Below are 26,483 nucleotides of genomic sequence, written 5' to 3'. Positions count from 1 at the left end.
TGTAGTTCACCTGTCTCTGTATTGATACTGGCCGCTGTATAGACGTGACAGAACCCCATGTAGTTCACCTGTCTCTGTATTGATACTGGCCGCTGTATGGACGTGACAGAACCCCATGTAGTTCACCTGTCTCTGTATTGATTCTGGCCGCTGTATAGACGTGACAGAACCCCATGTAGTTCACCTGTCTCTGTATTGATACTGGCCGCTGTATGGACGTGACAGAACCCCATGTAGTTCACCTGTCTCTGTATTGATTCTGGCCGCTGTATAGACGTGACAGAACCCCATGTAGTTCACCTGTCTCTGTATTGATACTGGCTGCTGTATGGACGTGACAGAACCCCATGTAGTTCACCTGTCTCTGTATTGATACTGGCTGCTGTATAGACGTGACAGAACCCCATGTAGTTCACCTGTCTCTGTATTGATACTGGCCGCTGTATAGACGTGACAGAACCCCATGTAGTTCACCTGTCTCTGTATTGATACTGGCCGCTGTATAGACGTGACAGAACCCCATGTAGTTCACCTGTCTCTGTATTGATACTGGCCGCTGTATAGACGTGACAGAACCCCATGTAGTTCACCTGTCTCTGTATTGATACTGGCCGCTGTATAGACGTGACAGAACCCCATGTAGTTCACCTGTCTCTGTATTGATTCTGGCCGCTGTATAGACGTGACAGAACCCCATGTAGTTCACCTGTCTCTGTATTGATTCTGGCCGCTGTATAGACGTGACAGAACCCCATGTAGTTCACCTGTCTCTGTATTGATTCTGGCCGCTGTATAGACGTGACAGAACCCCATGTAGTTCACCTGTCTCTGTATTGATTCTGGCCGCTGTATAGACGTGACAGAACCCCATGTAGTTCACCTGTCTCTGTATTGATACTGGCTGCTGTATGGACGTGACAGAACCCCATGTAGTTCACCTGTCTCTGTATTGATACTGGCTGCTGTATAGACGTGACAGAACCCCATGTAGTTCACCTGTCTCTGTATTGATTCTGGCCGCTGTATAGACGTGACAGAACCCCATGTAGTTCACCTGTCTCTGTATTGATACTGGCCGCTGTATAGACGTGACAGAACCCCATGTAGTTCACCTGTCTCTGTATTGATACTGGCTGCTGTATAGACGTGACCGAACCCCATGTAGTTCACCTGTCTCTGTATTGATACTGGCCGCTGTATGGATGTGACAGAACCCCATGTAGTTCACCTGTCTCTGTATTGATACTGGCCGCTGTATGGACGTGACAGAACCCCATGTAGTTCACCTGTCTCTGTATTGATACTGGCCGCTGTATAGACGTGACAGAACCCCATGTAGTTCACCTGTCTCTGTATTGATACTGGCTGCTGTATGGACGTGACAGAACCCCATGTAGTTCACCTGTCTCTGTATTGATACTGGCTGCTGTATAGACGTGACAGAACCCCATGTAGTTCACCTGTCTCTGTATTGATTCTGGCCGCTGTATAGACGTGACAGAACCCCATGTAGTTCACCTGTCTCTGTATTGATACTGGCTGCTGTATAGACGTGACAGAACCCCATGTAGTTCACCTGTCTCTGTATTGATACTGGCCGCTGTATAGACGTGACAGAACCCCATGTAGTTCACCTGTCTCTGTATTGATTCTGGCCGCTGTATAGACGTGACAGAACCCCATGTAGTTCACCTGTCTCTGTATTGATACTGGCCGCTGTATAGACGTGACAGAACCCCATGTAGTTCACCTGTCTCTGTATTGATACTGGCTGCTGTATAGACGTGACCGAACCCCATGTAGTTCACCTGTCTCTGTATTGATACTGGCCGCTGTATGGACGTGACAGAACCCCATGTAGTTCACCTGTCTCTGTATTGATACTGGCTGCTGTATAGACGTGACCGAACCCCATGTAGTTCACCTGTCTCTGTATTGATACTGGCCGCTGTATAGATGTGACAGAACCCCATGTAGTTCACATGTCTCTGTATTGATACTGGCCGCTGTATAGACGTGACAGAACCCCATGTAGTTCACCTGTCTCTGTATTGATACTGGCCGCTGTATAGACGTGACCGAACCCCATGTAGTTCACCTAAACTCACCCACTCTCTTTCACTCTTTCATTACCCACATTTTCCTCTCTCCGTTTCCCTCACCCCTCTCTCTCTGTCTCGGCCTCATTATCCCTCCATCTCTCTCTGTCTCGGCCTCATTATCCCTCCATCTCTCTCTGTCTCTGCCTCATTATCCCTCCATCTCTCTCTGTCTCGGCCTCATTATCCCTCCATCTCTCTCTGTCTCGGCCTCATTATCCCTCCATCTCTCTCTGTCTCGGCCTCATTATCCCTCCATCTCTCTCTGTCTCGGCCTCATTATCCCTCCATCTCTGTCTCGGCCTCATTATCCCTCCATCTATGTCTCGGCCTCATTATCCTTCCATCTCTCTCTGTCTCGGCCTCATTATCCCTCCATCTCTCTCTGTCTCGGCCTCATTATCCCTCCATCTCTCTCTGTCTCGGCCTCGTTATCGCTCCATCTCTCTCTGTCTCGGCCTCATTATCCCTCCATCTCTCTCTGTCTCGGCCTCATTTTCCCTCCATCTCTCTCTGTCTCGGCCTCATTATCCCTCCATCTCTCTCTGTCTCGGCCTCGTTATCGCTCCATCTCTCTCTGTCTCGGCCTCATTATCCCTCCATCTCTCTCTGTCTCGGCCTCATTATCCCTCCATCTCTCTCTGTCTCGGCCTCATTATCCCTCCATCTCTATCTCGGCCTCATTATCCCTCCATCTCTCTCTGTCTCGGCCTCGTTATCGCTCCATCTCTCTCTGTCTCGGCCTCATTATCCCTCCATCTCTCTCTGTCTCGGCCTCATTATCCCTCCATCTCTCTCTGTCTCGGCCTCATTATCCCTCCATCTCTCTCTGTCTCGGCCTCATTATCCCTCCATCTCTCTCTGTCTCGGCCTCATTATCCCTCCATCTCTCTCTGTCTCGGCCTCATTATCCCTCCATCTCTCTCTGTCTCGGCCTCATTATCCCTCCATCTCTCTCTGTCTCGGCCTCATTATCCCTCCATCTCTGTCTCGGCCTCATTATCGCTCCATCTCTCTCTGTCTCGGCCTCATTTTCCCTCCATCTCTCTCTGTCTCGGCCTCATTATCCCTCCATCTCTCTCTGTCTCGGCCTCATTATCCCTCCATCTCTCTCTGTCTCGGCCTCATTATCCCTCCATCTCTCTCTGTCTCGGCCTCATTATCGCTCCATCTCTCTCTGTCTCGGCCTCATTTTCCCTCCATCTCTCTCTGTCTCGGCCTCATTATCCCTCCATCTCTCTCTGTCTCGGCCTCATTATCCCTCCATCTCTCTCTGTCTCGGCCTCATTATCCCTCCATCTCTCTCTGTCTCTCTCTGTCTGTCTTTCCTACCCACCTTTTTTTCTCAAGCAGTTGCCCTTTCCACGGCCCCCAGTGGACAGTGTTCTAGTTTTTGTATTGGACCCTATGTGCATCTGGACTGTTAATCCTAGGAGCCGTAAGGGAACTGAATTAGACTAGCGTCATCTCCAGTTAATTCTCATGTACTCCTGAGGGGATACACAGTTATTATTATTTTGTGAAGAGACCTAGCATAACCCTTATAACTCCAATGAGTGTCTCTATAGTAGGAGCTATTAGAGCCTTAAATCTGCCCCTCTGGGAGTCAGTCTGTAAATTTGATGAATAATATTCATTTTAATTTTAAATACAGTGCCTTACAGTATTCACACGCCTTGACTTTTTCCACATGTTGTTGTTACAGCCTGACTTTAAGATGGATTAACGTGAGATGTTTTGTCACTGGCCTACACACAATACCCCATAATGTCAAAGTGGAATTAAGTTTGTATTAATTAAAAATGAAACAATGTAAGTATTCAACCCCATTTGTTAATGTAAGCCTAAATATGTTCAGGAGTAAAAATGTGCCTAACAAGTCACATAATAAGCTGCATGAAATCACTCTGTGTGCAATAATAGTGTTTAACATGATTTTGGAATGAGTACCTCATCTCTGTACCCCACACATACAAGTATCTGTAAGTTCCCTCAGTTGAGCAGTGAATTTCAAACACAGATTCAACCACAAACACCACGGAGGTTTTCCAATGCCTCGTAAAGAAGGAGACCCATTGGTAGATGGGTACAAATAAAATAAAAAGCAAACATTGAATATCCCTTTGAGCATGGTGAAGTTATTAATTACACTTTGGATGGTGTATCAATACACCCAGTAACTACAAAGATACAGGCGTCCTTCATAACTCAGTTGCCGGACAAAACCACATTGTAGTTACTCCACAATACTAACCTAATGGACAGAGTGAAAAGAAGGAAGCCTGTACAGAATACAAATATTCCAAAACATGTGTCCTGTTTGCAACAAGGCACTAAAGTAATACTGCAAAAAAAATTGGTAAAGCAATTAACTTGAATTCAAAGTGTTATGTTTGGGGCAAATCCAATACAACACATTACTAGTAACACTCTCTATGTTTTCAAGCATAGTGGTGGCTGCATCATGTTATGCGTATTCTTTTAATCTTCAAGGACTGGAGAGTTTTTCAGGATAAAAAAGAAACGGAATGGAATTAATCACCATCAAAACCTGGTTCAGTCTGCTTTCCACGAGACACTAGGAGAGGAATTCACCTTTCAGCAGGACAATAACCTAAAACACAAGGTCAAATCTACACTGGAGTTGCTTAGAAGACAGTGAATATTCCTGAGTGGCCGCGTTACAGTTTTGACTTAAATCTACTTGAAAATCCATAGCAAGACCTGAAAATTCTTGTCTAGTAATGATCAACAACCAATTTGACAGAGCTTAAAGAATTTTGAGAAGAATAATGGCCAATGTTACACAATCCATGTGTGAAAAGCTCTTAGAGACTTACCTAGATAGATTCACAGCTGTAATCGCTGCCAAAGGTGCTTCTACAAAATATTGACTCGGGGGTGTGAATACTTATGTATGTAAGATATTTCTATATTTCGTTTTTTAATAAATTTGTTTTCACTTTGTCATTATGGGGTATTGTGTGTAGATGGGTGAGAACCCTGATCTCTCTTTTGAAGAACATATCAAGACCATTTCAAGGACAGCTTTTTTCCATCTACGTAACATTGCAACATTGCAAAAAATCTACGTAACATTGCAAAAATCAGGAACTTTCTGTCCAAAAATGATGCAGAAAAATTAATCCATGCTTTTGTCACTTCCAGGTTAGACTACTGCAATGCTCTACTTTCCGGCTACCCGGATAAAGCACTAAATAAACTTCAGTTAGTGCTAAATACGGCTGCTAGAATCCTGACTAGAACCAAAAAATGTGATCATATTACTCCAGTGCTAGCCTCTCTACACTGGCTTCCTGTCAAAGCAAGGGCTGATTTCAAGGTTTTACTGCTAACCTACAAAGCATTACATGGGCTTGCTCCTATCTATCTCTCTGATTTGGTCCTGCCGTACATACCTACACGTACGCTACGGTCACAAGACGCAGGCCTCCTAATTGTCCCTAGAATTTTTAAGCAAACAGCTGGAGGCAGGGCTTTCTCCTATAGAGCTCCATTTTTATGGAACGGTCTGCCTACCCATGTCAGAGACGCAAACTCGGTCTCAACCTTTAAGTCTCTACTGAAGACTCATCTCTTCAGTGGGTCATATGATTGAGTGTAGTCTGGCCCAGGAGTGGGAGGGTGAACGGAAAGGCTCTGGAGCAACGAACCACCCTTGCTGTCTCTGCCTGGCCGGTTCCCCTCTTTCCACTGGGATTCTCTGCCTCTAACCCTATTACAGGGGCTGAGTCACTGGCTTTACTGGGGCTCTCTCATGCCGTCCCTGGAGGAGGTGCGTCACCTGAGTGGGTTGAGTCACTGATGTGGTCATCCTGTCTGGGTTGGCGCCCCCCCCCCCCCCCCCCCCCCTTAAGTTGTGCCGTGGCGGAGGTCTTTGTGGGCTATACTCAGCCTTGTCTCAGGATGGTAAGTTGGTGGTTGAAGATATCCCTCTAGTGGTGTGGGGGCTGTGCTTTGGCAAAGTGGGTGGGGTTATATCCTTCCTGTTTGGCCCTGTCCGGGGGTGTCCTCGGAGTGGGCCACAGTGTCTCCTGACCCCTCCTGTCTCAGCCTCCAGTATTTATGCTGCAGTAGTTTATGTGTCGGGGGGCTAGGGTCAGTTTGTTATATCTGGAGTACTTCTCCTGTCCTATTCGGTGTCCTGTGTGAATCTAAGTGTGCGTTCTCTAATTCTCTCCTTCTCTCTTTCTCTCTCTCGGAGGACCTGAGCCCTAGGACCATGCCCCAGGACTACCTGACATGATGACTCCTTGCTGTCCCCAGTCCACCTGGCTGTGCTGCTGCTCCAGTTTCAACTGTTCTGCCTTATTATTATTCGACCATGCTGATCATTTATGAACATTTGAACATCTTGGCCATGTTCTGTTATAATCTCCACCCGGCACAGCCAGAAGAGGACTGGCCATCCCACATATGCTCTCTCTAATTCTCTCTTTCTTTCTCTCTCTCGGAGGACCTGAGCCCTAGGACCATGCCCCAGGAATACCTGACATGATGACTCCTTGCTGTCCCCAGTCCACCTGACTGTGCTGCTGCTCCAGTTTCAACTATTCTGCCTTATTATTATTCGACCATGCTGGTCATTTATGAACATTTGAACATCTTGACCATGTTTTGTTATAATCTCCACCCGGCACAGCCAGAAGAGGACTGGCCACCCCACATAGCCTGGTTCCTCTCTAGGTTTCTTCCTAGGTTTTGGCCTTTCTAGGGAGTTTTTCCTAGCCACCGTGCTTCTTCACCTGCATTGCTTGCTGTTTGGGGTTTTAGGCTGGGTTTCTGTACAGCACTTTGAGATATCAGCTGATGTACGAAGGGCTATATAAAATAAATTTGATTGATTGATTGATTGATTGAATTATATATATATATATATATATATATAATACATTTTTATAAATTTTTAATTCAGGCTGTAACACAACAAAGTGTTGGGCCACCACAGGCCAGATCAGCTTCAATGTGCCTTGTCATAGATTCTACAAGTGTCTGGAACTCTATTGGAGGGATGCGACACTATTCTTGCACAAGAAATTCCATAATTTACTGTTTTGTTGATGGTGGAAAAAGCTGTCTCAGGCACCTCTCTAGAATCTCCCATGAGTGTTCAATTAGGTTGAGATCTGGTCACTGAGACAGCAAGGGCATATGGTTTACATGCTCAACAAACAATTGAGTGACCACTCGTACCCTGTGGATGGCGGCATTGTCATCCTATGGGGTGTAGCCATGGTACCAAAATAATGGCCTGCCTAGCATTTTTATACATGACCCTAAGCATGATGGGATGTTAATTGCTTAATTAACTAAGGAACCACACCTATGTGGAAGCACCTGCTTTCAATATACTTTATACCCCTCATTTAGTCAAGTGTTTCCTTTATTTTGGCAGTTAACTGAATATCCAAACAAGTTCAACACTTTTGACCAAACATTTTAGTTATAGATTGCACCTTTAAATATATACCATGCATACATTGCTCCCCCATTTCCTGGTTGCTAAAATTCTAATAGTTTGCCTAATTTCTGTTTATGTGAAGGAATAATAATGTGTAGTGTAGAGAATCATTGTACCATCTAAACTGCTGTGAAATATATTTCCCATAACCAAAACTGTAGTATGTTCAGCTGTTTGAAGCTGGTGTACGAAACCCAAAGTAATAGACACAAAAACTACACTTAAGAACAGAAAGCATAGAAATAACACACATAGAACAGATCTTATACTTGCTTTCAATGAGAGGGACAGATCTACAACTCACATTTCTATGTGAATTTGGTCAGTTCGCCCAAAAAGTCACTCACCGTTTCAGTTCATCACTCTCTATTTATTGTGTTGCTAGATTTTTTCTTCCACTATAAGAGAAAAGAGAATGAGAGAGCAAGAGAGGGGGAGAAAGAGAATGAGAGGGGGAAGAGGTAACTGTAGCCAAGTGTGAGACGAAGAGGGAAAAAGAGGAAAACCTTGAACTTGTCTGTGAGGTTTAGTGTACTTTAGAAAACCCCTTGCAGGCTAAAAGATCAGAGCCTCTCTTTAAGGGTGTCAATGGAGCACAGAGAGATCGATGGGCCATGGCCAAGACACCTTTAATCAACAACACTCGCTTTCCACCTTTCATCGCTCTCTCTCTCTCTCTCTTTCTTTCTTTCTCTCTCTCCCTCTTTCTCTCTCTCTTTTTGTCTCTCTCGCTCCCCCTCCCTCTCTCCCCCTGCTTTGGCTCGCCAACGGCATCAGTTTATCCCTCCTTTCTGTTCTCCGTCTGTCCATTCTCTCCTATCTTTCATCTCTGAAAATGTGAAGCGTTCTAAGAAGCAGGCTTCATGGTCATTTTTAACGGGCATAACCGTCCAATCTGTGCCTGAGCAGAATTCATCAATAACACCTTATGTAGCAGAATCCATTGGATTTAGGGAGGCAGTTATTGACAGGAGAGTGATAGCTCAGCGGTGTAATTCTGTTGCAGCCTACAGTAGAACAAGGTAGCGCATCATTGTGCATCTGTGAGATCTTGGAAGACGCCAATGAAAAATGGTGGAGTGATATCACCACTTTTCCTTAAACTTTTTCTGCAAAACAAGTTTTTATCTTTCTCTCTCTCTTCAGAGTATTGTATTTTTGAATTGGCGTTGAATTAGCTATGTAAATACGTTGGATTGTACCAATAAAGTTTGTTCTAAAATCAATCTCTCGCTCTCTATTTCTCTGTAGGTTCTGTCTGTTCCCCACAGAAGATTGGTGTGCTGTAGCCGTCTGTTTGAGGTGACGGACGTCAACAAGGCCCAGAAACAGGCAGCCCACCAGAGAGAAGTCTTCCTCTTCAATGACCTTATCGTGGTAAGACTCCCTGACACCGGACTGACTCTGCAAAGGATTGTGGGAAATATAGTATTGTCTTCAGAAGGGATGATCAACTTACTACACCCCTCTGAGGATTATAGGGGGACATTGTTATGGGATTGTAGTACTGCAAATGTCTACGTGTTTGGATTTAATTGATTTGCGCCACAATTGCTTTTGGGAAGTGTGGTGTCACCTGACCTAAAGTAGTAACATTTCCAAACTATACAGAGATGAACTCACTATCAACTTGGTTGTAGTTGACTCGTGAAGTGTGGTCACAGTCATATAAAGCAGCTTGTATTTCCTGCCACACATATTCAAGGCATGTAATTCCCAGGAATTCTCTCACAGGGAACCATTTTCTGATGACTACGTCCCTAGTTTCTATTTTGTTTCATGACTCATTTCTTAAATAATAGATGGTACAGTAGGTTAAACGGAGTCCGCAGTGAACTTATACACTCAAGCCTAGAGAAAGAAAATAACTACCGGGGTCAGTAATGAAGTACAAGCTTCAGTCATTCATTTGGTCAAAGTCACATCGAATGGGCCTCGGAGTTAATCATAGATTAAATGTCTGTTATAGTTAATAAAACCATTAGGGCAACTCCAAATGTTATCTATGTGAAGTATTAAACTACTCCCATAATTCCACTGGTTCTCATCTTAATCTGTCTCGAACAAAAACTGGAGGAGAGAAAATAAAAATGAAAGTGTCTCTCTGCTGCCTGCGCTGCCGTCGAAAAGTAATTGTGCCCCGAAGGGAGGAGGGGAGTTTTGAAAATGCTTATTCTTTGCCGGGCCAGACAAAAATCCTCTTGCGACGTCTTGGCGGAAAACTGTTGATTCGGCACAAAGAGAATGTCATAATTACTTCAATCGCTGAACCTCATTTTGTAAGCGTGAAAAAAAATGAGGACGCACTCTCGAGGTTTATGCAATTACACGTAATTAAGAGGGCGGGTTCCTGCGAGACCTTGTTTCTCACGACTGCTCAGAGGGTAGGGTCTGTGATATGTTTGCAATTTTCATATTTATTTTACTGTGTGAAATGAATTGTCAGGGTGTTCTTCTTTACGAGTTAATCATCATCCTTGAGGTTCCAACACTCTTGTCTGCAGCGGTGGATGTGTCACGGTGATGTATGGGTTTAATATGGCGGCTTACCAAAAAGGCCCTGCAGTATCAGCACTGAGGAGATACTCTCATCTTTCTCTATCTGTGGTGTTTCTATACTGTATGAGAGCTCCCCCCTCTCTCTCTCTCTCTCTCTCTCGCTCGCTCGCTCGCTCTCTCGCTCGCTCTCTCTCGCTCTCTCTCTCTCTCTCTCGCTCTCTCTCGCTCTCTCATTATTTCCCTCATTATATCTCTACCCATAAGGCATAGCTGTTTTCCCCCACACACTCACAAACACATCCTTGAAAAAATATAAAAAGTTGCAGTGCTGTTATGTCACATTCACTGGAAACAGGATTTGTCACAGAGAGAAAGCTATACTGTGTAAATTGTCTCTCTGCAGGTTATTAGTAGGATGATATGAATATGCTGTGTTGATCCTCTCTGACCGATGATGGATTTTTTATTCTTCATTTTAACACGGAGGTCACATTGAGACTTGAATGGCTTTTTCTCCAGTGCCTTGAACAGGAAACACCCATGTGAAGCAAACTTCAAAGCCTGTTGAAAGCAAGGCTTAAAACCTTACCCCAACCATCACCTAAACCCAACCCTAAGCTGACAATAACACCTGCAGTGCTGACTGAGATTGAAGAGAAAGGCTTTGACAATAATAGAAGAGAATAATAATTGCTGCCCATCTGTTACAATGGAAACACGGTTTACTCTCCTCCCACAACACATGCCACTGGAACAGTTTTTGGAGGATAAGTGTCTTGCTCAAGGGCACAAGGGTGATGGATGGGGCTTGCCCACATTCTTTAGGTGACTTCTCTAACCTCTAAGCTACCTATGTTTGTTATGCTCTTTAGGGCTGCTTTCCAGTCACAGTTAGTCCTGGAATAAAAAGCAAGCTCAATGCAGAATCTCAATTGAAAAAGCCTTTTAAGTCCAGGATTAGGATTGATCTGTGTCCATAAAACCACACTAATATGTTTTTAAAGGGGAACAGAAGACATCCTGAATAGGTTCTTATTTTGATGTTCTGATTGACATCTCCGTCTTTCCTTTATTGAGTGTGATATGTGGTTGTCTCACCTAGTGTCTTTTTACCCTCAGATCCTGAAGCTGTGTCCGAAGAAGAAGAGTTCAGCAGCCTACACCTTCTGTAAAGCCCTGGGCCTCCTGGGCATGCACTTCACACTGTTTGAGAACGAGTGTAAGTCACCTAACACCAGCATCACTACTCACCCTCCAAAGGAGAGAGAGAGAGACTGGGAGAGAGAGAGAGACTGGGAGAGAGAGAGAGACTGGGAGAGAGAGAGACTAGGAGAGAGAGAGAGAGAGAGAGACTGGGAGAGAGAGAGAGACTGGGAGAGAGAGAGAGACTGGGAGAGAGAGAGACTAGGAGAGAGAGAGAGACTAGGAGAGAGAGAGAGACAGAGAGAGAGAGAGACTGGGAGAGAGAGAGAGACTGGGAGAGAGAGAGAGACTGGGAGAGAGAGAGAGAGACTGGGAGAGAGAGACTAGGAGAGAGAGAGAGACAGCGAGAGAGAGAGAGACTGGGAGAGATAGAGAGACTGGGAGAGAGAGAGACTAGGAGAGAGAGAGAGACAGAGAGAGAGAGAGAGAGAGAGACTGGGAGAGAGGGAGAGACTGAGAGAGAGAGAGAGACTGGGAGAGAGAGAGAGACTGGGAGAGAGAGAGAGACTGGGAGAGAGAGCGAGAGACTGGGAGAGAGAGCGAGAGACTGGGAGAGAGAGAGAGACTGGGAGAGAGAGCGAGACTGGGAGAGAGAGAGAGAGAGAGAGAGAGAGAGACTGGGAGAGAGAGCGACACTGGGACCGACTGGGAGAGAGAGAGAGAGACTGGGAGAGAGAGAGAGAGAGAGACTGGGAGAGAGAGAGAGACTGGGAGAGAGAGAGAGAGACTGGGAGAGAGAGAGAGACTGGGAGCGACTGGGAGAGAGAGAGAAACTGGGAGAGAGAGAGAGAGAGAGAGACTGGGAGAGAGAGAGAGACTGGGAGAGAGAGAGAGACTGGGAGAGAGAGAGAGAGACTGGGAGAGAGAGAGAGACTGGGAGAGAGAGAGAGACTGGGAGAGAGAGAGAGAGACTGGGAGAGAGAGAGAGACTGGGAGAGAGAGAGAGACTGGGAGCGAGAGAGAGGGAGACTGGGAGAGAGAGCGAGACTGGGAGAGAGAGACTGGGACCGACTGGGAGAGAGCAAGAGACTGGGAGAGAGAGAGAGCCTGGGAGAGAGAGAGAGAGAGACTGGGAGAGAGAGAGACTGGGAGAGAGAGAGAGCGAGACTGGGACCGACTGGGAGAGAGAGAGAGACTGGGAGAGAGAGAGAAACTGGGAGAGAGAGAGAGCGAGACTGGGAGAGAGAGAGAGAGACTGGGAGAGAGAGCGAGACTGGGAGAGAGAGAGAGACTGGGAGAGAGAGAGAGAGAAAGAGACAGAGAGAGAGAGAGACTGGGAGAGAGAGAGAGACTGGGAGAGGGAGAGAGAGAGAGACTGGGAGGGAGAGAGAGAGACTGGGAGAGAGAGAGAGAGACTGGGAGAATGAGACAGAGTGAGGGAAGAAAACTTTTTCTTAACCGATGTTGCCATGGCAACTCAAAGTGAAACAAGCAGTAAGCCGTGCAGAAATATGTTATCTTGATCTGCAAGTAGATCCTTCAAAGTACATCCCTTTTTGAGACATTTACACCACTATCATAGAATAGGACAGCAGCAAAGAGAGGAGGGATATAAACGGTGGGAGGGAGAGAGAAGGAGAATGTAGTGAAAACAGCAAAAGGGAATGAAGCAGATAAATGGTTCTAGCAACCCCAGTCACATAGATTACCCAGAATACATTGTGTTAGCCTTGATTTAAGCACATCATACATAACTCCATTTATTTGGATAAAAAGACTCTACTAAACTAACATATTACGTAGCCAACCCCAACGTTATGGGTTTGATTCTCACATGGGTCACATACATACATGTGTACATACAGTACCTTCAGAAAGTATTCATACCCCTTGACTTATTCCACATTTTGTTGTGTTACAGCCTTAATTCAAAAATGGATTAAATAAAAACATTTCTCATCCATCGACACACAATACCCCATATTGACAAAGTGAAAACATGTTTTTAGACATTTTTGCAAATGTATAGAAAATGATATACAAAAACATCTAATTTACATAATTATTTACTGCCATGACTCAATACATGTTAGAATCCCCTTTGGCAGCGTTTACAGCTGTGAGACCTTCTGGGTAAGTCTATGAGTTCTGCACACCTGCATTGTACAAAATTTGCCCATTATACTTTTCAAAATGCTTCGAGCGATGTCAAATTGGTTGTTGATCATCGCTAGACAACCATTTTCAGGTATTGCCATAGATTTTCAAGACGGTTTAAGTCAATACTGTAACTAGGCCACTCAGGAACATTCAATATCGCGATGTTAAGCAACTCCAGTGTATATTTGGCCTTGAGTTTCAGGTTACTGTCCTGCTGAAAGGTGGATTTGTCTCCCAGTGTCTTTTAGAAATCAGACTGAACCAGGTCTAGGATTTTGCCTGTGCTTAGCTCTATTCCGTTTCTCTTTCTATATAAAAAAAACTCCCTTGCCGATGACAAGCATACCCATAACATGATGCAGACACCACCATGCTTGAAAATGTGAAGAGGTACTCAGTGATGTGTCGGATTTGCAGCAAATATAACGGACATAAAGTACAGTTATTTGTCACATTTTTTTATTCTGTACAGGCTTCCTTCTTTTCACTCTGTTATTTAGGTTAGTATTTTGGAGGTAACTGTTTTAAAGTCACCATTTGCCTCTGAATGGTTTCCTTCCACTCCGACATCTGAGTTAGGAAGGACGCCTGTATCTTTGTAGTAACTGGGTGTATTAATACACCACCTAAAGTGTAATTAAAAACTTAAATAGGTCCCCTTCTTTGCGAGCCATTGGAAACCCTTCCTGATCTTTGTGGTTGAATCTGTGTTTAAAATTCACTGCTCAGCTGAGTCATTCAAAAATCACGTTAAACACTATTATTGTACACTATTATTGAGTCCATGCAATTTATTATGTGACTTGTTAAGCACATTTTTACATACATGCATACAGTAACTGTCAAACCAACATATTTGTATGGAATGTATCAGCATCAAAACCTAACAGGTTGTGCAATTGAAAGCCAGCCAGCCCAGAACGGTTGAGTTATAGTCACGGGGATTTGGCAGGGAGAAGAAATGTGTGTTTTGATAATGGAATCAGACCCGGTCGCGTGGGGTTATTGGAAAAAGGGGAGTTTGGATGTGGCCCCCTATCTAGTTTCTCCTCCTGATCCTCCCACCACTCTGCATTCAGCCAGGCAGGTGATATTTTCATATGAAATCTATCATACAGGGATATTCTTTTCTTCACGCCTCGGGCATGAAAGATGCAGTGCCTCCATCGTCAAAGTGCCATTTAAAAGAGCGAAGGGGAGAGCGAGGCGCGCCGGAGCACGGATAGTGAGAAATGAAAACAGAAAACAGTAGCGACTAATCTCATTTCCCCAATGAATTTATTGGCTCTTTTGCCTCATTCCCTTCGTTGGGGAAGGAGAAAAAAGCATTCTGATATTTTTTGTTGCTACTGTGTCAGTTGAAGATGTGAGAAAATTGTTCATTCTTTAGTTACCTGGCTGTGATGGATCAAGCCTTTATTTTGCTTTGGGGGAACTCATCTCTGTTTAGTGATTGAAACCATAATACTTGTTATTGTGAAAAGAAACTCCAGTACAGTTACATCCCTGAATGCTCCACAAACTAGTTCATGGATCTATTTGACCAACGTTTTGGTACAAATGCCTTTAGCCAATCTGGGTCTATTGCAATATGTAACTATTAGTGGTGGGCACCAATATCATTGGATATCGATATGAGGAAGACATTTGGCGATATCCTTTCATCCTTCTTATTAGCCAACACTATTATGTAAAAAAAAAGTGATCTCCTTCTCATCTCTCCTCCTCCTCAGACTACCCCCATGGCATCACCATCATCTCACCCTTCGGCTCAGACAAGAAGCAGGTGCTCAACTTCTGTGCTCAGAGCGCCGAGGAGCTGCTCAAGTTTCTAGAAGATCTGAAGGAGTCCATTGCTGAGGTGTCAGAGATGGAACAGATACGCATTGAATGTGAGTACTGTGGATGAGGTGTGTGTGTGTGTGTGTGTGTATGTGTGTGTGTGCTCCGTTGCTCCAAACTCAGGTGAAGAGGGAAAGGGGGAAAAAGAAACAGCTCATGCAAAATAATGTATGAATCATCCATCCCTCCATCCGCACAGAGATTCTCTTTTTTTCTCAAAAAGGAGAAAACTAAAATGGAATCAGGGTGCCGCAGGATTATTTACATAAGTGCTAACAATGGGGAGAGGAAGATGTCAACAGTCTATCTGTCTGTCTATGTGTGCATGTGTCTGTGTCTACATGCATGTGTCTGTGTGAGCATGTCTTTGTATACGTTGATGTCATTACATAACCAAACTGTGTTCATGCTCATATTCCTCCTAGCACCCATACAAATTACATGATTGTATCTCTAACATCAATGACTACACCAAAGATACAATTATTTATGCTCCCAATACTGAGATCATACACTCTGTTCTGATGCGTTTCTGAAAAACAAGAGTCAGGGAACGGTTGTGTTTCTATTCTGCCTAGGGGACAGTTTTTTTTTTTTTTTACCTTTATTTAACCAGGCAAGTCAGTTAAGAACAAATTCTTATTTTCAATGACAGCCTGGGAACAGTGGGCAGAATGACAGATTTGTACCTTGTCAGCTCGGGGGTTTGAACTCGCAACCTTCCGGTTACTAGTCCAACGCTCTAACCACTAGGCTACCCTGCCGCGTGTGTGTCTGTGTGTATGTGTTTGCCTGAGTGTGTGTGCATGTCTGCCTGAGTGTGTGTGCATGTCTGCCTGAGTGTGTGTGCATGTCTGCCTGAGTGTGTGTGCATGTCTGCCTGAGTGTGTGTGCATGTCTGCCTGAGTGTGTGTGCATGTCTGCCTGAGTGTGTGTGCATGTCTGCCTGAGTGTGTGTGCATGTTTGTGTTTAATTGTTTATTATTTGGTTATAAGGATCCCCATTATCTTTAGCAGAAGCAGCAGCTACTCTTCCTGGGTTCTACAAAAACACTATAAACATGACACTGATTCACTGATAGACAAGGAAAGTCACACACATTTAAAATACAACCATATACAAGCAACACAACTAAAATGGTCTCTGTGTGTGTGTGTCCCCTCACAGTCCCCTCTGTTCCATGAGATGTTGTTTAAGGGTTATTTTGCTGTTTGCTGAGTAAATGGATATGGAAGATAGTTCCATGTGATCATGGCTCTGTATAATACTGTATGTTGCCGTGAATTTGTTTTGGACTTGGGGACTGTGAAGAGACCCCTGGTGACATGTCTTCGGGACTGTGAAAAGAGCGCTGGTGGAATGTCTTGTGGGCTCTGAAGAGACACCCGGTGACATGTCTTGGGGACTGTGAAGAGACCCCTGGTGGCATGTCTCAGGGACTGTGAAGAGACCCCTGGTGGCATGTCTCGGGGACTGTGAAGAGACCCCTGGTGGCATGTCTTGGAGACTGTGAAGAGACCCCTGGTGGCATGTCTCGGGGACTGTGAAGAGACCCCTGGTGGAATGTCTCGGGGACTGTGAAGAGACCCCTGGTGGCATGTCTCGGGGACTGTGAAGAGACCCCTGGTGGCATGTCTCGGGGACTGTGAAGAGACCCCTGGTGGCATGTCTTGGAGACTGTGAAGAGACCCCTGGTGGAATGTCTTGGGGACTGTGAAGAGACCCCTGGTGGCATGTCTCGGGGACTGTGAAGAGACCCCTGGTGGCATGTCTCGGGGACTGTGAAGAGACCCCTGGTGGCATGTCTTGGAGACTGTGAAGAGACCCCTGGTGGAATGTCTTGGGGACTGTGAAGAGACCCCTGGTGGCATGTCTTGGGGACTGTGAAGAGACCCCTGGTGGCATGTCTTGGAGACTGTGAAGAGACCCCTGGTGGAATGTCTTGGGGACTGTGAAGAGACCCCTGGTGACATGTCTTGTGGGGTATGTATGTGTGTCTGAGCTAAATGTTATTTGATTATGCAGACAATCTGGAATTTCCACCACAGTAATATTTCTCATAGAAACAAGAGAAACAGTAATCTCTTGTAAACCCTCAACCAGGAAATACTAGCATGCATATTGTTGATGTTAGTTCTGGATGTGCAAGGCATGCTGCTCTGTTTTGAGCCAGCTGCAGCTTTGCTAATTCTTTCCTGTTAGAGCCACCAAAGGGTGCTTTACTATTTTTAGGCAGTGGAATTACTTTAGCTTCCTCCCACGCCTGTGGAAACACACACTCCTTTAGGCTTTGGTTAAAGATATAGCAAATCAGGGTGGCAATACAGTCTGCTACCTGTGCATGTGTGTGTGCGAGCGCGTGCGCGCTCATGCATGCATGTACAGTATGTGTGTTGTCGTATCATCAGCATCTCCCTGGGCAGCGTTGATTTCTTATCAGCCTTACCCTGGGATTAACCCTGGAGGTTTCCCTGCCTTGCCTGTCTGACAGTGCTTTGATACTCTGTGAAAGGATAAGTACAGAGAAACAAGTCCCCGCTGCAGCACAGATTTAAAGGTTGAACACATTAACAAGGAGAAGCTAGAGGCCTGGGGTCCAAAAGAGAGGAGCGATCAGGAAGAAACCGTGCTGTTGGGGCTTACTGACCAATACTAAAGAGAGAAAAACAGCCATACAGGGCACACAGACTTTTTAAACAGGCTACTGATTCACAAATCAACCCCTACCCCTAGGCACTTTTCAAGATCTGAAACGATTAGATAGGCTAAGGGGAAGTTTCGTAATATTGGATACCCCTATCAGAGAGCCCTTCCTCTATCATTCAAACATCTTATACTTTCAGATCTGCCTTGGGGTGCGGACTAGGAGACTATTTTGAATTGAGCCTATGTCCAGGGGAGGTGCTGGTTCTAGCCAGGCAGGCACCTTGTTGTTTGCAGACCTACCAACATGCACGCATTTTGCGTACCAACTACGCAATTCTCTGTCCATGTACGCAGGTACGAGATCCGAGTTAAAAGTACGCAGAAATGAATAGGGGCTTATTTTTTATGTTTTATTTGTTTTACATTTTAATAAAAAATAATTATACTGAGTAAATCTAACATCCCGATTCTCGAGCTGCAACACACAGACATGTACGGAGTTTGTGTCAACGGACATGGAGATGAATACATCATTATTCGACGTAGCTACCCGGTGTCTGCCCCTCCTCCTGTTTGTTTTGATGCTGAGTTTGCCAACTGTCAGCTGTACGTGAACACATTGACAAATCTATTTTCGACTCTGTGTGCTGTGGAAAGGTAAACACTAATTGTTTCAAGCTAAGAAGATGGACATTCAGTGGTCTCTAAAGTGCCAGCAGTTCACTCGCATTTGCTAGTGAAATAAATTAAATGCAAATACGAAAAATAACTGGTCTCATTTGTGCGAGTGTGATATTTTATTATTAGTTGTTTTTAGTTGTTTTTTTCCACGTAACATTACGATAATGACGCAACCTGATAGACTGTAACTATGATCCACGTCACAAAAAGCATCACAAAAGTATAATCAAAAAGAAATATAACCATCTTGGCATTAAATGGAGTTGGGATTTTAGAAGACTGCGCGATGAAGAATGAGTGTCTGGTATCAGCTATAGAGGCCGTGCTTCTAAAATGCTTTTGCACTAGATTTGAGATTTTATCAATTTCCAAAATCTGAAATGATGTATGCGCTGCAAAGAAATACCATAGGCACCTTTACATCGGCTGAAACAGCGGACTCTTCTAGCGAACAGCGGTCAGATTCTCTTGGCGGTTGCCTAGTTACGCTTTGTGTAGCCAATTTGCGCTCTGTGTCGATGCGATCATTTGTTTTAGTTTTTATGTTTTCAAAATGATTTTGCTTTTAGAGTTGATTAGGAACCGTGTCTAAAAAGCCAATACTTGTGAGCGGGCCCTGTTTGAGAGGTGACAAGCGTTCCTCTACTATAGAGACTAAACTTGGGGTCATGTGCTAAGAAAAACATTATAGATAATTATCTCCACAGGAAATGGAATAAACATACTGACCATCTGTGCTAATTCCACAAAACATATATTTATTTCATATGTTCTGTACTTTTATTTCTAATTTGTAAACACCTTTTCAGAGGAGTGAACTGAACCAGGTGTGATCCATTATGTTTGTCTAAGCACTGTGCTCATGAAAAACAAGTAAGCATAGGTCCCAAACAAAATAGCAGCTAATTTAGTAAATCATTGTTGTTGCAGCCAGTCAGTAAAGCAATGTCAGACGATGAGAGTGAGGAGACTGAAAGAAACAGACAGAGCAGCTTTTTTAAACAGATAAGACGTTTGTACATTTTGTATCTAAACAAATAACGTGTTATTATTTGTTTAATAACATTTTAAAAAGTCCAAGAATAAAGGCCCTTTGTGTGTTCTTTCTATCTCCATCTTGTTCGTGACGTTTACCATGTGTGTACATGGGATGCTGTCAGGAAAGAAAGTATTCCAATCTTTTATGGACTTGATTTGGCACAATTCTATAATTGCAATCAGACTCACAAACAGCGCGTGCACGAGCGTGGGGGGACCCCATTTCGGCATGTGCTATGCCCGCCAGTTGAATCTCCAAATTGCGGAGTGCGTCTGGTACTCTAAAAAGTTGGACAGGGTTGGCATGTATGTGTTTGTCTCCCAGTCTGATTCCTGACAGAGACCCTGGCCACTGACCTTTTGTTAGTGTTCTCTGCTACAGAGCAGCCAAACACTCTGGACAAAACAAGAACAAAGGAGAGGGCAGCTCTCCTGAAAGCAGCCAGGGAGAAGAGATGTGGAGGAGAGTGGTGTTTGTGTGTGTGTGTGTGTGTGTGCTAGTGCTTGTGTGTGTGTGTTTGCTAGTTTGTCTGTTTGCTTTAGGGAAGTCACACATGCGTACACACTAGCACAGGATGCATGCACATGTGCGCATACACACTAGCACAGGATGCATGCACATATGCGCATACACACTAGCACAGGATGCATGCACATGTGCGCATACACACTAGCACAGGATGCATGCACATGTGCGCATACACACTAACGTGCACACACATACAGTGCCTTGCGAAAGTATTCGGCCCCCTTGAACTTTGCGACCTTTTGCCACATTTCAGGCTTCAAACATAAAGATATAAAACTGTATTTTTTTGTGAAGAATCAACAACAAGTGGGACACAATCATGAAGTGGAACAACATTTATTGGATATTTCAAACTTTTTTAACAAATCAAAAACTGAAAAATTGGGCGTGCAAAATTATTCAGCCCCTTTACTTTCAGTGCAGCAAACTCTCTCCAGAAGTTCGGTGAGGATCTCTGAATGATCCAATGTTGACCTAAATGACTAATGATGATAAATACAATCCACCTGTGTGTAATCAAGTCTCCGTATAAATGCACCTGCACTGTGATAGTCTCAGAGGTCCGTTAAAAGCGTAGAGAGCATCATGAAGAACAAGGAACACACCAGGCAGGTCCGAGATACTGTTGTGAAGAAGTTTAAAGCCGGATTTGGATACAAAAAGATTTCCCAAGCTTTAAACATCCCAAGGAGCACTGTGCAAGCGATAATATTGAAATGGGAGGAGTATCAGACCACTGCAAATCTACCAAGACCTGGCCGTCCCTCTAAACTTTCAGCTCATACAAGGAGAAGACTGATCAGAGATGGAGCCAAGAGGCCCATGATCACTCTGGATGAACTGCAGAGATCTACAGCTGAGGTGGGAGACTCTGTCCATAGGACAACAATCAGTCAGTCACAAATCTGGCCTTTATGGAAGAGTGGCAAGAAGAAAGGCATTTCTTAAAGATATCCATAAAAAGTGTCGTTTAAAGTTTGCCACAAGCCACCTGGGAGACACACCAAACATGTGGAAGAAGGTGCTCTGGTCAGATGAAACCAAAATTGAACTTTTTGGCAACAATGCAAAACGTTATGTTTGGCGTAAAAGCAACACCCTGAACACACCATCCCCACTGTCAAACATGGTGGTGGCAGCATCATGGTTTGGGCCTGCTTTTCTTCAGCAGGGACAGGGAAGATGGTTAAAATTGATGGGAAGATGGATGGAGCCAAATACAGGACCATTCTGGAAGAAAACCTGATGGAGTCTGCAAAAGACCTGAGACTGGGATGGAGATTTGTCTTCCAACAAGACAATGATCCAAAACATAAAGCAAAATCTACAATGGAATGGTTCAAAAATAAACATATCCAGGTGTTAGAATGGCCAAGTCAAAGTCCAGACCTGAATCCAATCGAGAATCTGTGGAAAGAATTGAAAACTGCTGTTCACAAATGCTCTCCATCCAACCTCACTGTTTTGCAAGGAGGAATGGGAAAAAATGTCAGTCTCTCGATGTGCAAAACTGATAGAGACATACCCCAAGCGACTTACAGCTGTAATCGCAGCAAAAGGTGGCGCTACAAAGTATTAACTTAAGGGGGCTGAATAATTTTGCACGCCCAATTTTTCAGTTTTTGATTTGTTAAAAAAGTTTGAAATATCCAATAAATGTCGTTCCACTTCATGATTGTGTCCCACTTGTTGTTGATTCTTCACAAAAAAATACAGTTTTATATCTTTATGTTTGAAGCCTGAAATGTGGCAAAAGGTCGCAAAGTTCAAGGGGGCCGAATACTTTAGCAAGGCACTGTACATACACACAGGCACCTGATATAATAATGAACAGATTGCATTTTGCACCCCTGTCTCCACAAGATTCATGTTTTTGGTTTGAGAGTTTTGCTTCACAGCCGCCCCTGTTTTGGTTCAGTGTGGAAAGAAAGCACTAGTTGCACCACTGGTGTATAAAATGAAAAGGCAAAAAGCTGTGATCCCTTATTGATGTCCCCTGTTAAATCCACTTCAATCAGTGTAGATGAAGGGGGAGACAGGTTGAAGATATGATCCCTTATTGATGTCACCTGTTAAATCCACTTCAATCAGTGTAGATGAAGGGGAGGAGACAGGTTAAAGATATGATCCCTTATTGATGTCCCCTGTTAAATCCACTTCAATCAGTGTAGATGAAGGGGGAGACAGGTTGAAGATATGATCCCTTATTGATGTCACCTGTTAAATCCACTTCAATCAGTGTAGATGAAGGGGAGGAGACAGGTTAAAGATATGATCCCTTATTGATGTCACCTGTTAAATCCACTTCAATCAGTGTAGATGAAGGGGGAGACAGGTTGAAGATATGATCCCTTATTGATGTCACCTGTTAAATCCACTTCAATCAGTGTAGATGAAGGGGAGGAGACAGGTTAAAGATATGATCCCTTATTGATGTCACCTGTTAAATCCACTTCAATCAGTGTAGATGAAGGGGAGGAGACAGGTTGAAGATGTGATCCCTTATTGATGTCACCTGTTAAATCCACTTCAATCAGTGTAGATGAAGGGGGAGACAGGTTGAAGATATGATCCCTTATTGATGTCACCTGTTAAATCCACTTCAATCAGTGTAGATGAAGGGGGAGACAGGTTGAAGATATGATCCCTTATTGATGTCACCTGTTAAATCCACTTCAATCAGTGTAGATGAAGGGGAGGAGACAGGTTAAAGATATGATCCCTTATTGATGTCACCTGTTAAATCCACTTCAATCAGTGTAGATGAAGGGGAGGAGACAGGTTGAAGATGTGATCCCTTATTGATGTCACCTGTTAAATCCACTTCAATCAGTGTAGATGAAGGGGGAGACAGGTTGAAGATATGATCCCTTATTGATGTCACCTGTTAAATCCACTACAATCAGTGTAGATGAAGGGGGAGACAGGTTAAAGATATGATCCCTTATTGATGTCACCTGTTAAATCCACTTCAATCAGTGTAGATGAAGGGGAGGAGACAGGTTGAAGATATGATCCCTTATTGATGTCACCTGTTAAATCCACTTCAATCAGTGTAGATGAAGGGGGAGACAGGTTGAAGATATGATCCCTTATTGATGTCACCTGTTAAATCCACTTCAATCAGTGTAGATGAAGGGGGAGACAGGTTGAAGATATGATCCCTTATTGATGTCACCTGTTAAATCCACTTCAATCAGTGTAGATGAAGGGGAGGAGACAGGTTAAAGATATGATCCCTTATTGATGTCACCTGTTAAATCCACTTCAATCAGTGTAGATGAAGGGGAGGAGACAGGTTGAAGATGTGATCCCTTATTGATGTCACCTGTTAAATCCACTTCAATCAGTGTAGATGAAGGGGGAGACAGGTTGAAGATATGATCCCTTATTGATGTCACCTGTTAAATCCACTACAATCAGTGTAGATGAAGGGGGAGACAGGTTAAAGATATGATCCCTTATTGATGTCACCTGTTAAATCTACTTCAATCAGTGTAGATGAAGGGGAGGAGACAGGTTGAAGATATGATCCCTTATTGATGTCACCTGTTAAATCCACTTCAATCAGTGTAGATGAAGGGGGAGACAGGTTGAAGATATGATCCCTTATTGATGTCCCGTGTTAAATCCACTTCAATCAGTGTAGATGAAGGGGGAGACAGGTTGAAGATATGATCCCTTATTGATGTCCCCTGTTAAATCCACTTCAATCAGTGTAGATGAAGGGGAGGAGACAGGTTAAAGATATGATCCCTTATTTATGTCACCTGTTAAATCCACTTCAATCAGTGTAGATGAAGGGGGAGACAGGTTGAAGATATGATCCCTTATTGATGTCACCTGTTAAATCCACTTCAATCAGTGTAGATGAAGGGGAGGAGACAGGTTGAAGATATGATCCCTTATTGATGTCCCCTGTTAAATCCACTACAATCAGTGTAGATGAAGGGGGAGACAGGTTGAAGATATGATCCCTTATTGATGTCACCTGTTAAATCCACTACAATCAGTGTAGATGAAGGGGGAGACAGGTTGAAGATATGATCCCTTATTGATGTCACCTGTTAAATCCACTTCAATCAGTGTAGATGAAGGGGAGGAGACAGGTTAAAGATATGATCCCTTATTGATGTCACCTGTTAAATCCACTACAATCAGTGTAGATGAAGGGGGAGACAGGTTAAAGATATGATCCCTTATTGATGTCACCTGTTAAATCCACTTCAATCAGTGTAGATGAAGGGGGAGACAGGTTAAAGATATGATCCCTTATTGATGTCACCTGTTAAATCCACTACAATCAGTGTAGATGAAGGGGAGGAGACAGGTTGAAGATATGATCCCTTATTGATGTCACCTGTTAAATCCACTTCAATCAGTGTAGATGAAGGGGAGGAGACAGGTTAAAGATATGATCCCTTATTTATGTCACCTGTTAAATCCACTTCAATCAGTGTAGATGAAGGGGGAGACAGGTTGAAGATATGATCCCTTATTGATGTCACCTGTTAAATCCACTTCAATCAGTGTAGATGAAGGGGAGGAGACAGGTTGAAGATATGATCCCTTATTGATGTCCCCTGTTAAATCCACTACAATCAGTGTAGATGAAGGGGGAGACAGGTTGAAGATATGATCCCTTATTGATGTCACCTGTTAAATCCACTACAATCAGTGTAGATGAAGGGGGAGACAGGTTGAAGATATGGTCCCTTATTGATGTCACCTGTTAAATCCACTTCAATCAGTGTAGATGAAGGGGAGGAGACAGGTTAAAGATATGATCCCTTATTGATGTCACCTGTTAAATCCACTACAATCAGTGTAGATGAAGGGGGAGACAGGTTAAAGATATGATCCCTTATTGATGTCACCTGTTAAATCCACTTCAATCAGTGTAGATGAAGGGGGAGACAGGTTAAAGATATGATCCCTTATTGATGTCACCTGTTAAATCCACTACAATCAGTGTAGATGAAGGGGAGGAGACAGGTTGAAGATATGATCCCTTATTGATGTCACCTGTTAAATCCACTTCAATCAGTGTAGATGAAGGGGAGGAGACAGGTTAAAGCTATGATCCCTTATTGATGTCACCTGTTAAATCCACTTCAATCAGTGTAGATGAAGGGGGAGACAGGTTGAAGATATGATCCCTTATTGATGTCACCTGTTAAATCCACTTCAATCAGTGTAGATTAAGGGGAGGAGACAGGTTAAAGATATGATCCCTTATTGATGTCACCTGTTAAATCCACTTCAATCAGTGTAGATGAAGGGGGAGACAGGTTGAAGATATGATCCCTTATTGATGTCACCTGTTAAATCCACTTCAATCAGTGTAGATGAAGGGGGAGACAGGTTGAAGATATGATCCCTTATTGATGTCACCTGTTAAATCCACTTCAATCAGTGTAGATGAAGGGGGAGACAGGTTGAAGATATGATCCCTTATTGATGTCACCTGTTAAATCCACTTCAATCAGTGTAGATGAAGGGGGAGACAGGTTGAAGATATGATCCCTTATTGATGTCACCTGTTAAATCCACTTCAATCAGTGTAGATGAAGGGGGAGACAGGTTGAAGATATGATCCCTTATTGATGTCACCTGTTAAATCCACTTCAATCAGTGTAGATGAAGGGGGAGACAGGTTGAAGATATGATCCCTTATTGATGTCACCTGTTAAATCCACTTCAATCAGTGTAGATGAAGGGGAGGAGACAGGTTGAAGATATGATCCCTTATTGATGTCACCTGTTAAATCCACTTCAATCAGTGTAGATGAAGAGGGAGACAAGTTAAAGGAGGATTTTTAAGCTTTGAGGCAACTGAGACATGAATTGTGTATTTGTGCCCTTGAACGGGGTATGGTAGTAGGTACCAGGAACACCGGTGTGTGTCATGAACTGCAACCACAGGAGGTTGGTGGCACCTTAATATGGGAGAGCAGGCTCATGGTAATGACTGGAGTGGAATGATATCAAATACATCAAACACATGGTTTCCATGGTTCCCAGGTGTTTGATGCCATTCCATTCGCGCCGTTACAGTCTCTGTTATGAGCCGTCCTCTCCTCAGCAGCCTTCACTGTCTGCAACGCTGCTGGGTTTTTCACGCTCAACAGTTTCCCGTGTGTATCAAGGACGATCCAGCACCCAAAGGACATCCAGCCAACTTGACACAACTGTGGGAAGCATTGGAGTCAACATGGGCCAGCATCCCTGTGGAATGCTTTCCACACCTTGTAGAGTCCATGCCCTGATGAATTGAGGCTGTTCTGAGGGCAAAATGTTTGGTACACTCAGTGTATGTAGCCTACTCACTATGGTTGTTGTACACAAGTTTAATGATAATAA

The 26,483-nt window shown here is 43.9% G+C and overlaps 1 protein-coding gene across 4 annotated transcripts in view; it reads left to right on the top strand.

Moving 5' to 3' along the window:
* The window catches only part of LOC110501001 (IQ motif and SEC7 domain-containing protein 3-like), a 195,293-nt gene that overhangs the window by 154,840 nt on the left and 13,970 nt on the right, over positions 1–26,483 (top strand). For all 4 annotated transcript variants that reach the window (XM_036945037.1, XM_036945041.1, XM_036945038.1 and 1 more), the window contains 3 exons: positions 8,833–8,958; positions 11,200–11,299; positions 15,117–15,275. In XM_036945037.1, coding sequence (XP_036800932.1) covers positions 8,833–8,958; positions 11,200–11,299; positions 15,117–15,275 — 385 coding nt within the window. The remainder of the gene's footprint in view (positions 1–8,832; positions 8,959–11,199; positions 11,300–15,116; positions 15,276–26,483) is intronic.

This window comes from Oncorhynchus mykiss, chromosome 15, assembly GCF_013265735.2.
Source record: "Oncorhynchus mykiss isolate Arlee chromosome 15, USDA_OmykA_1.1, whole genome shotgun sequence".
NCBI lineage: Eukaryota > Metazoa > Chordata > Actinopteri > Salmoniformes > Salmonidae > Oncorhynchus > Oncorhynchus mykiss.
The sequence above is the reverse complement of the archived record's forward strand: the minus strand, read 5'-3'. Positions and strand labels throughout refer to the sequence as shown.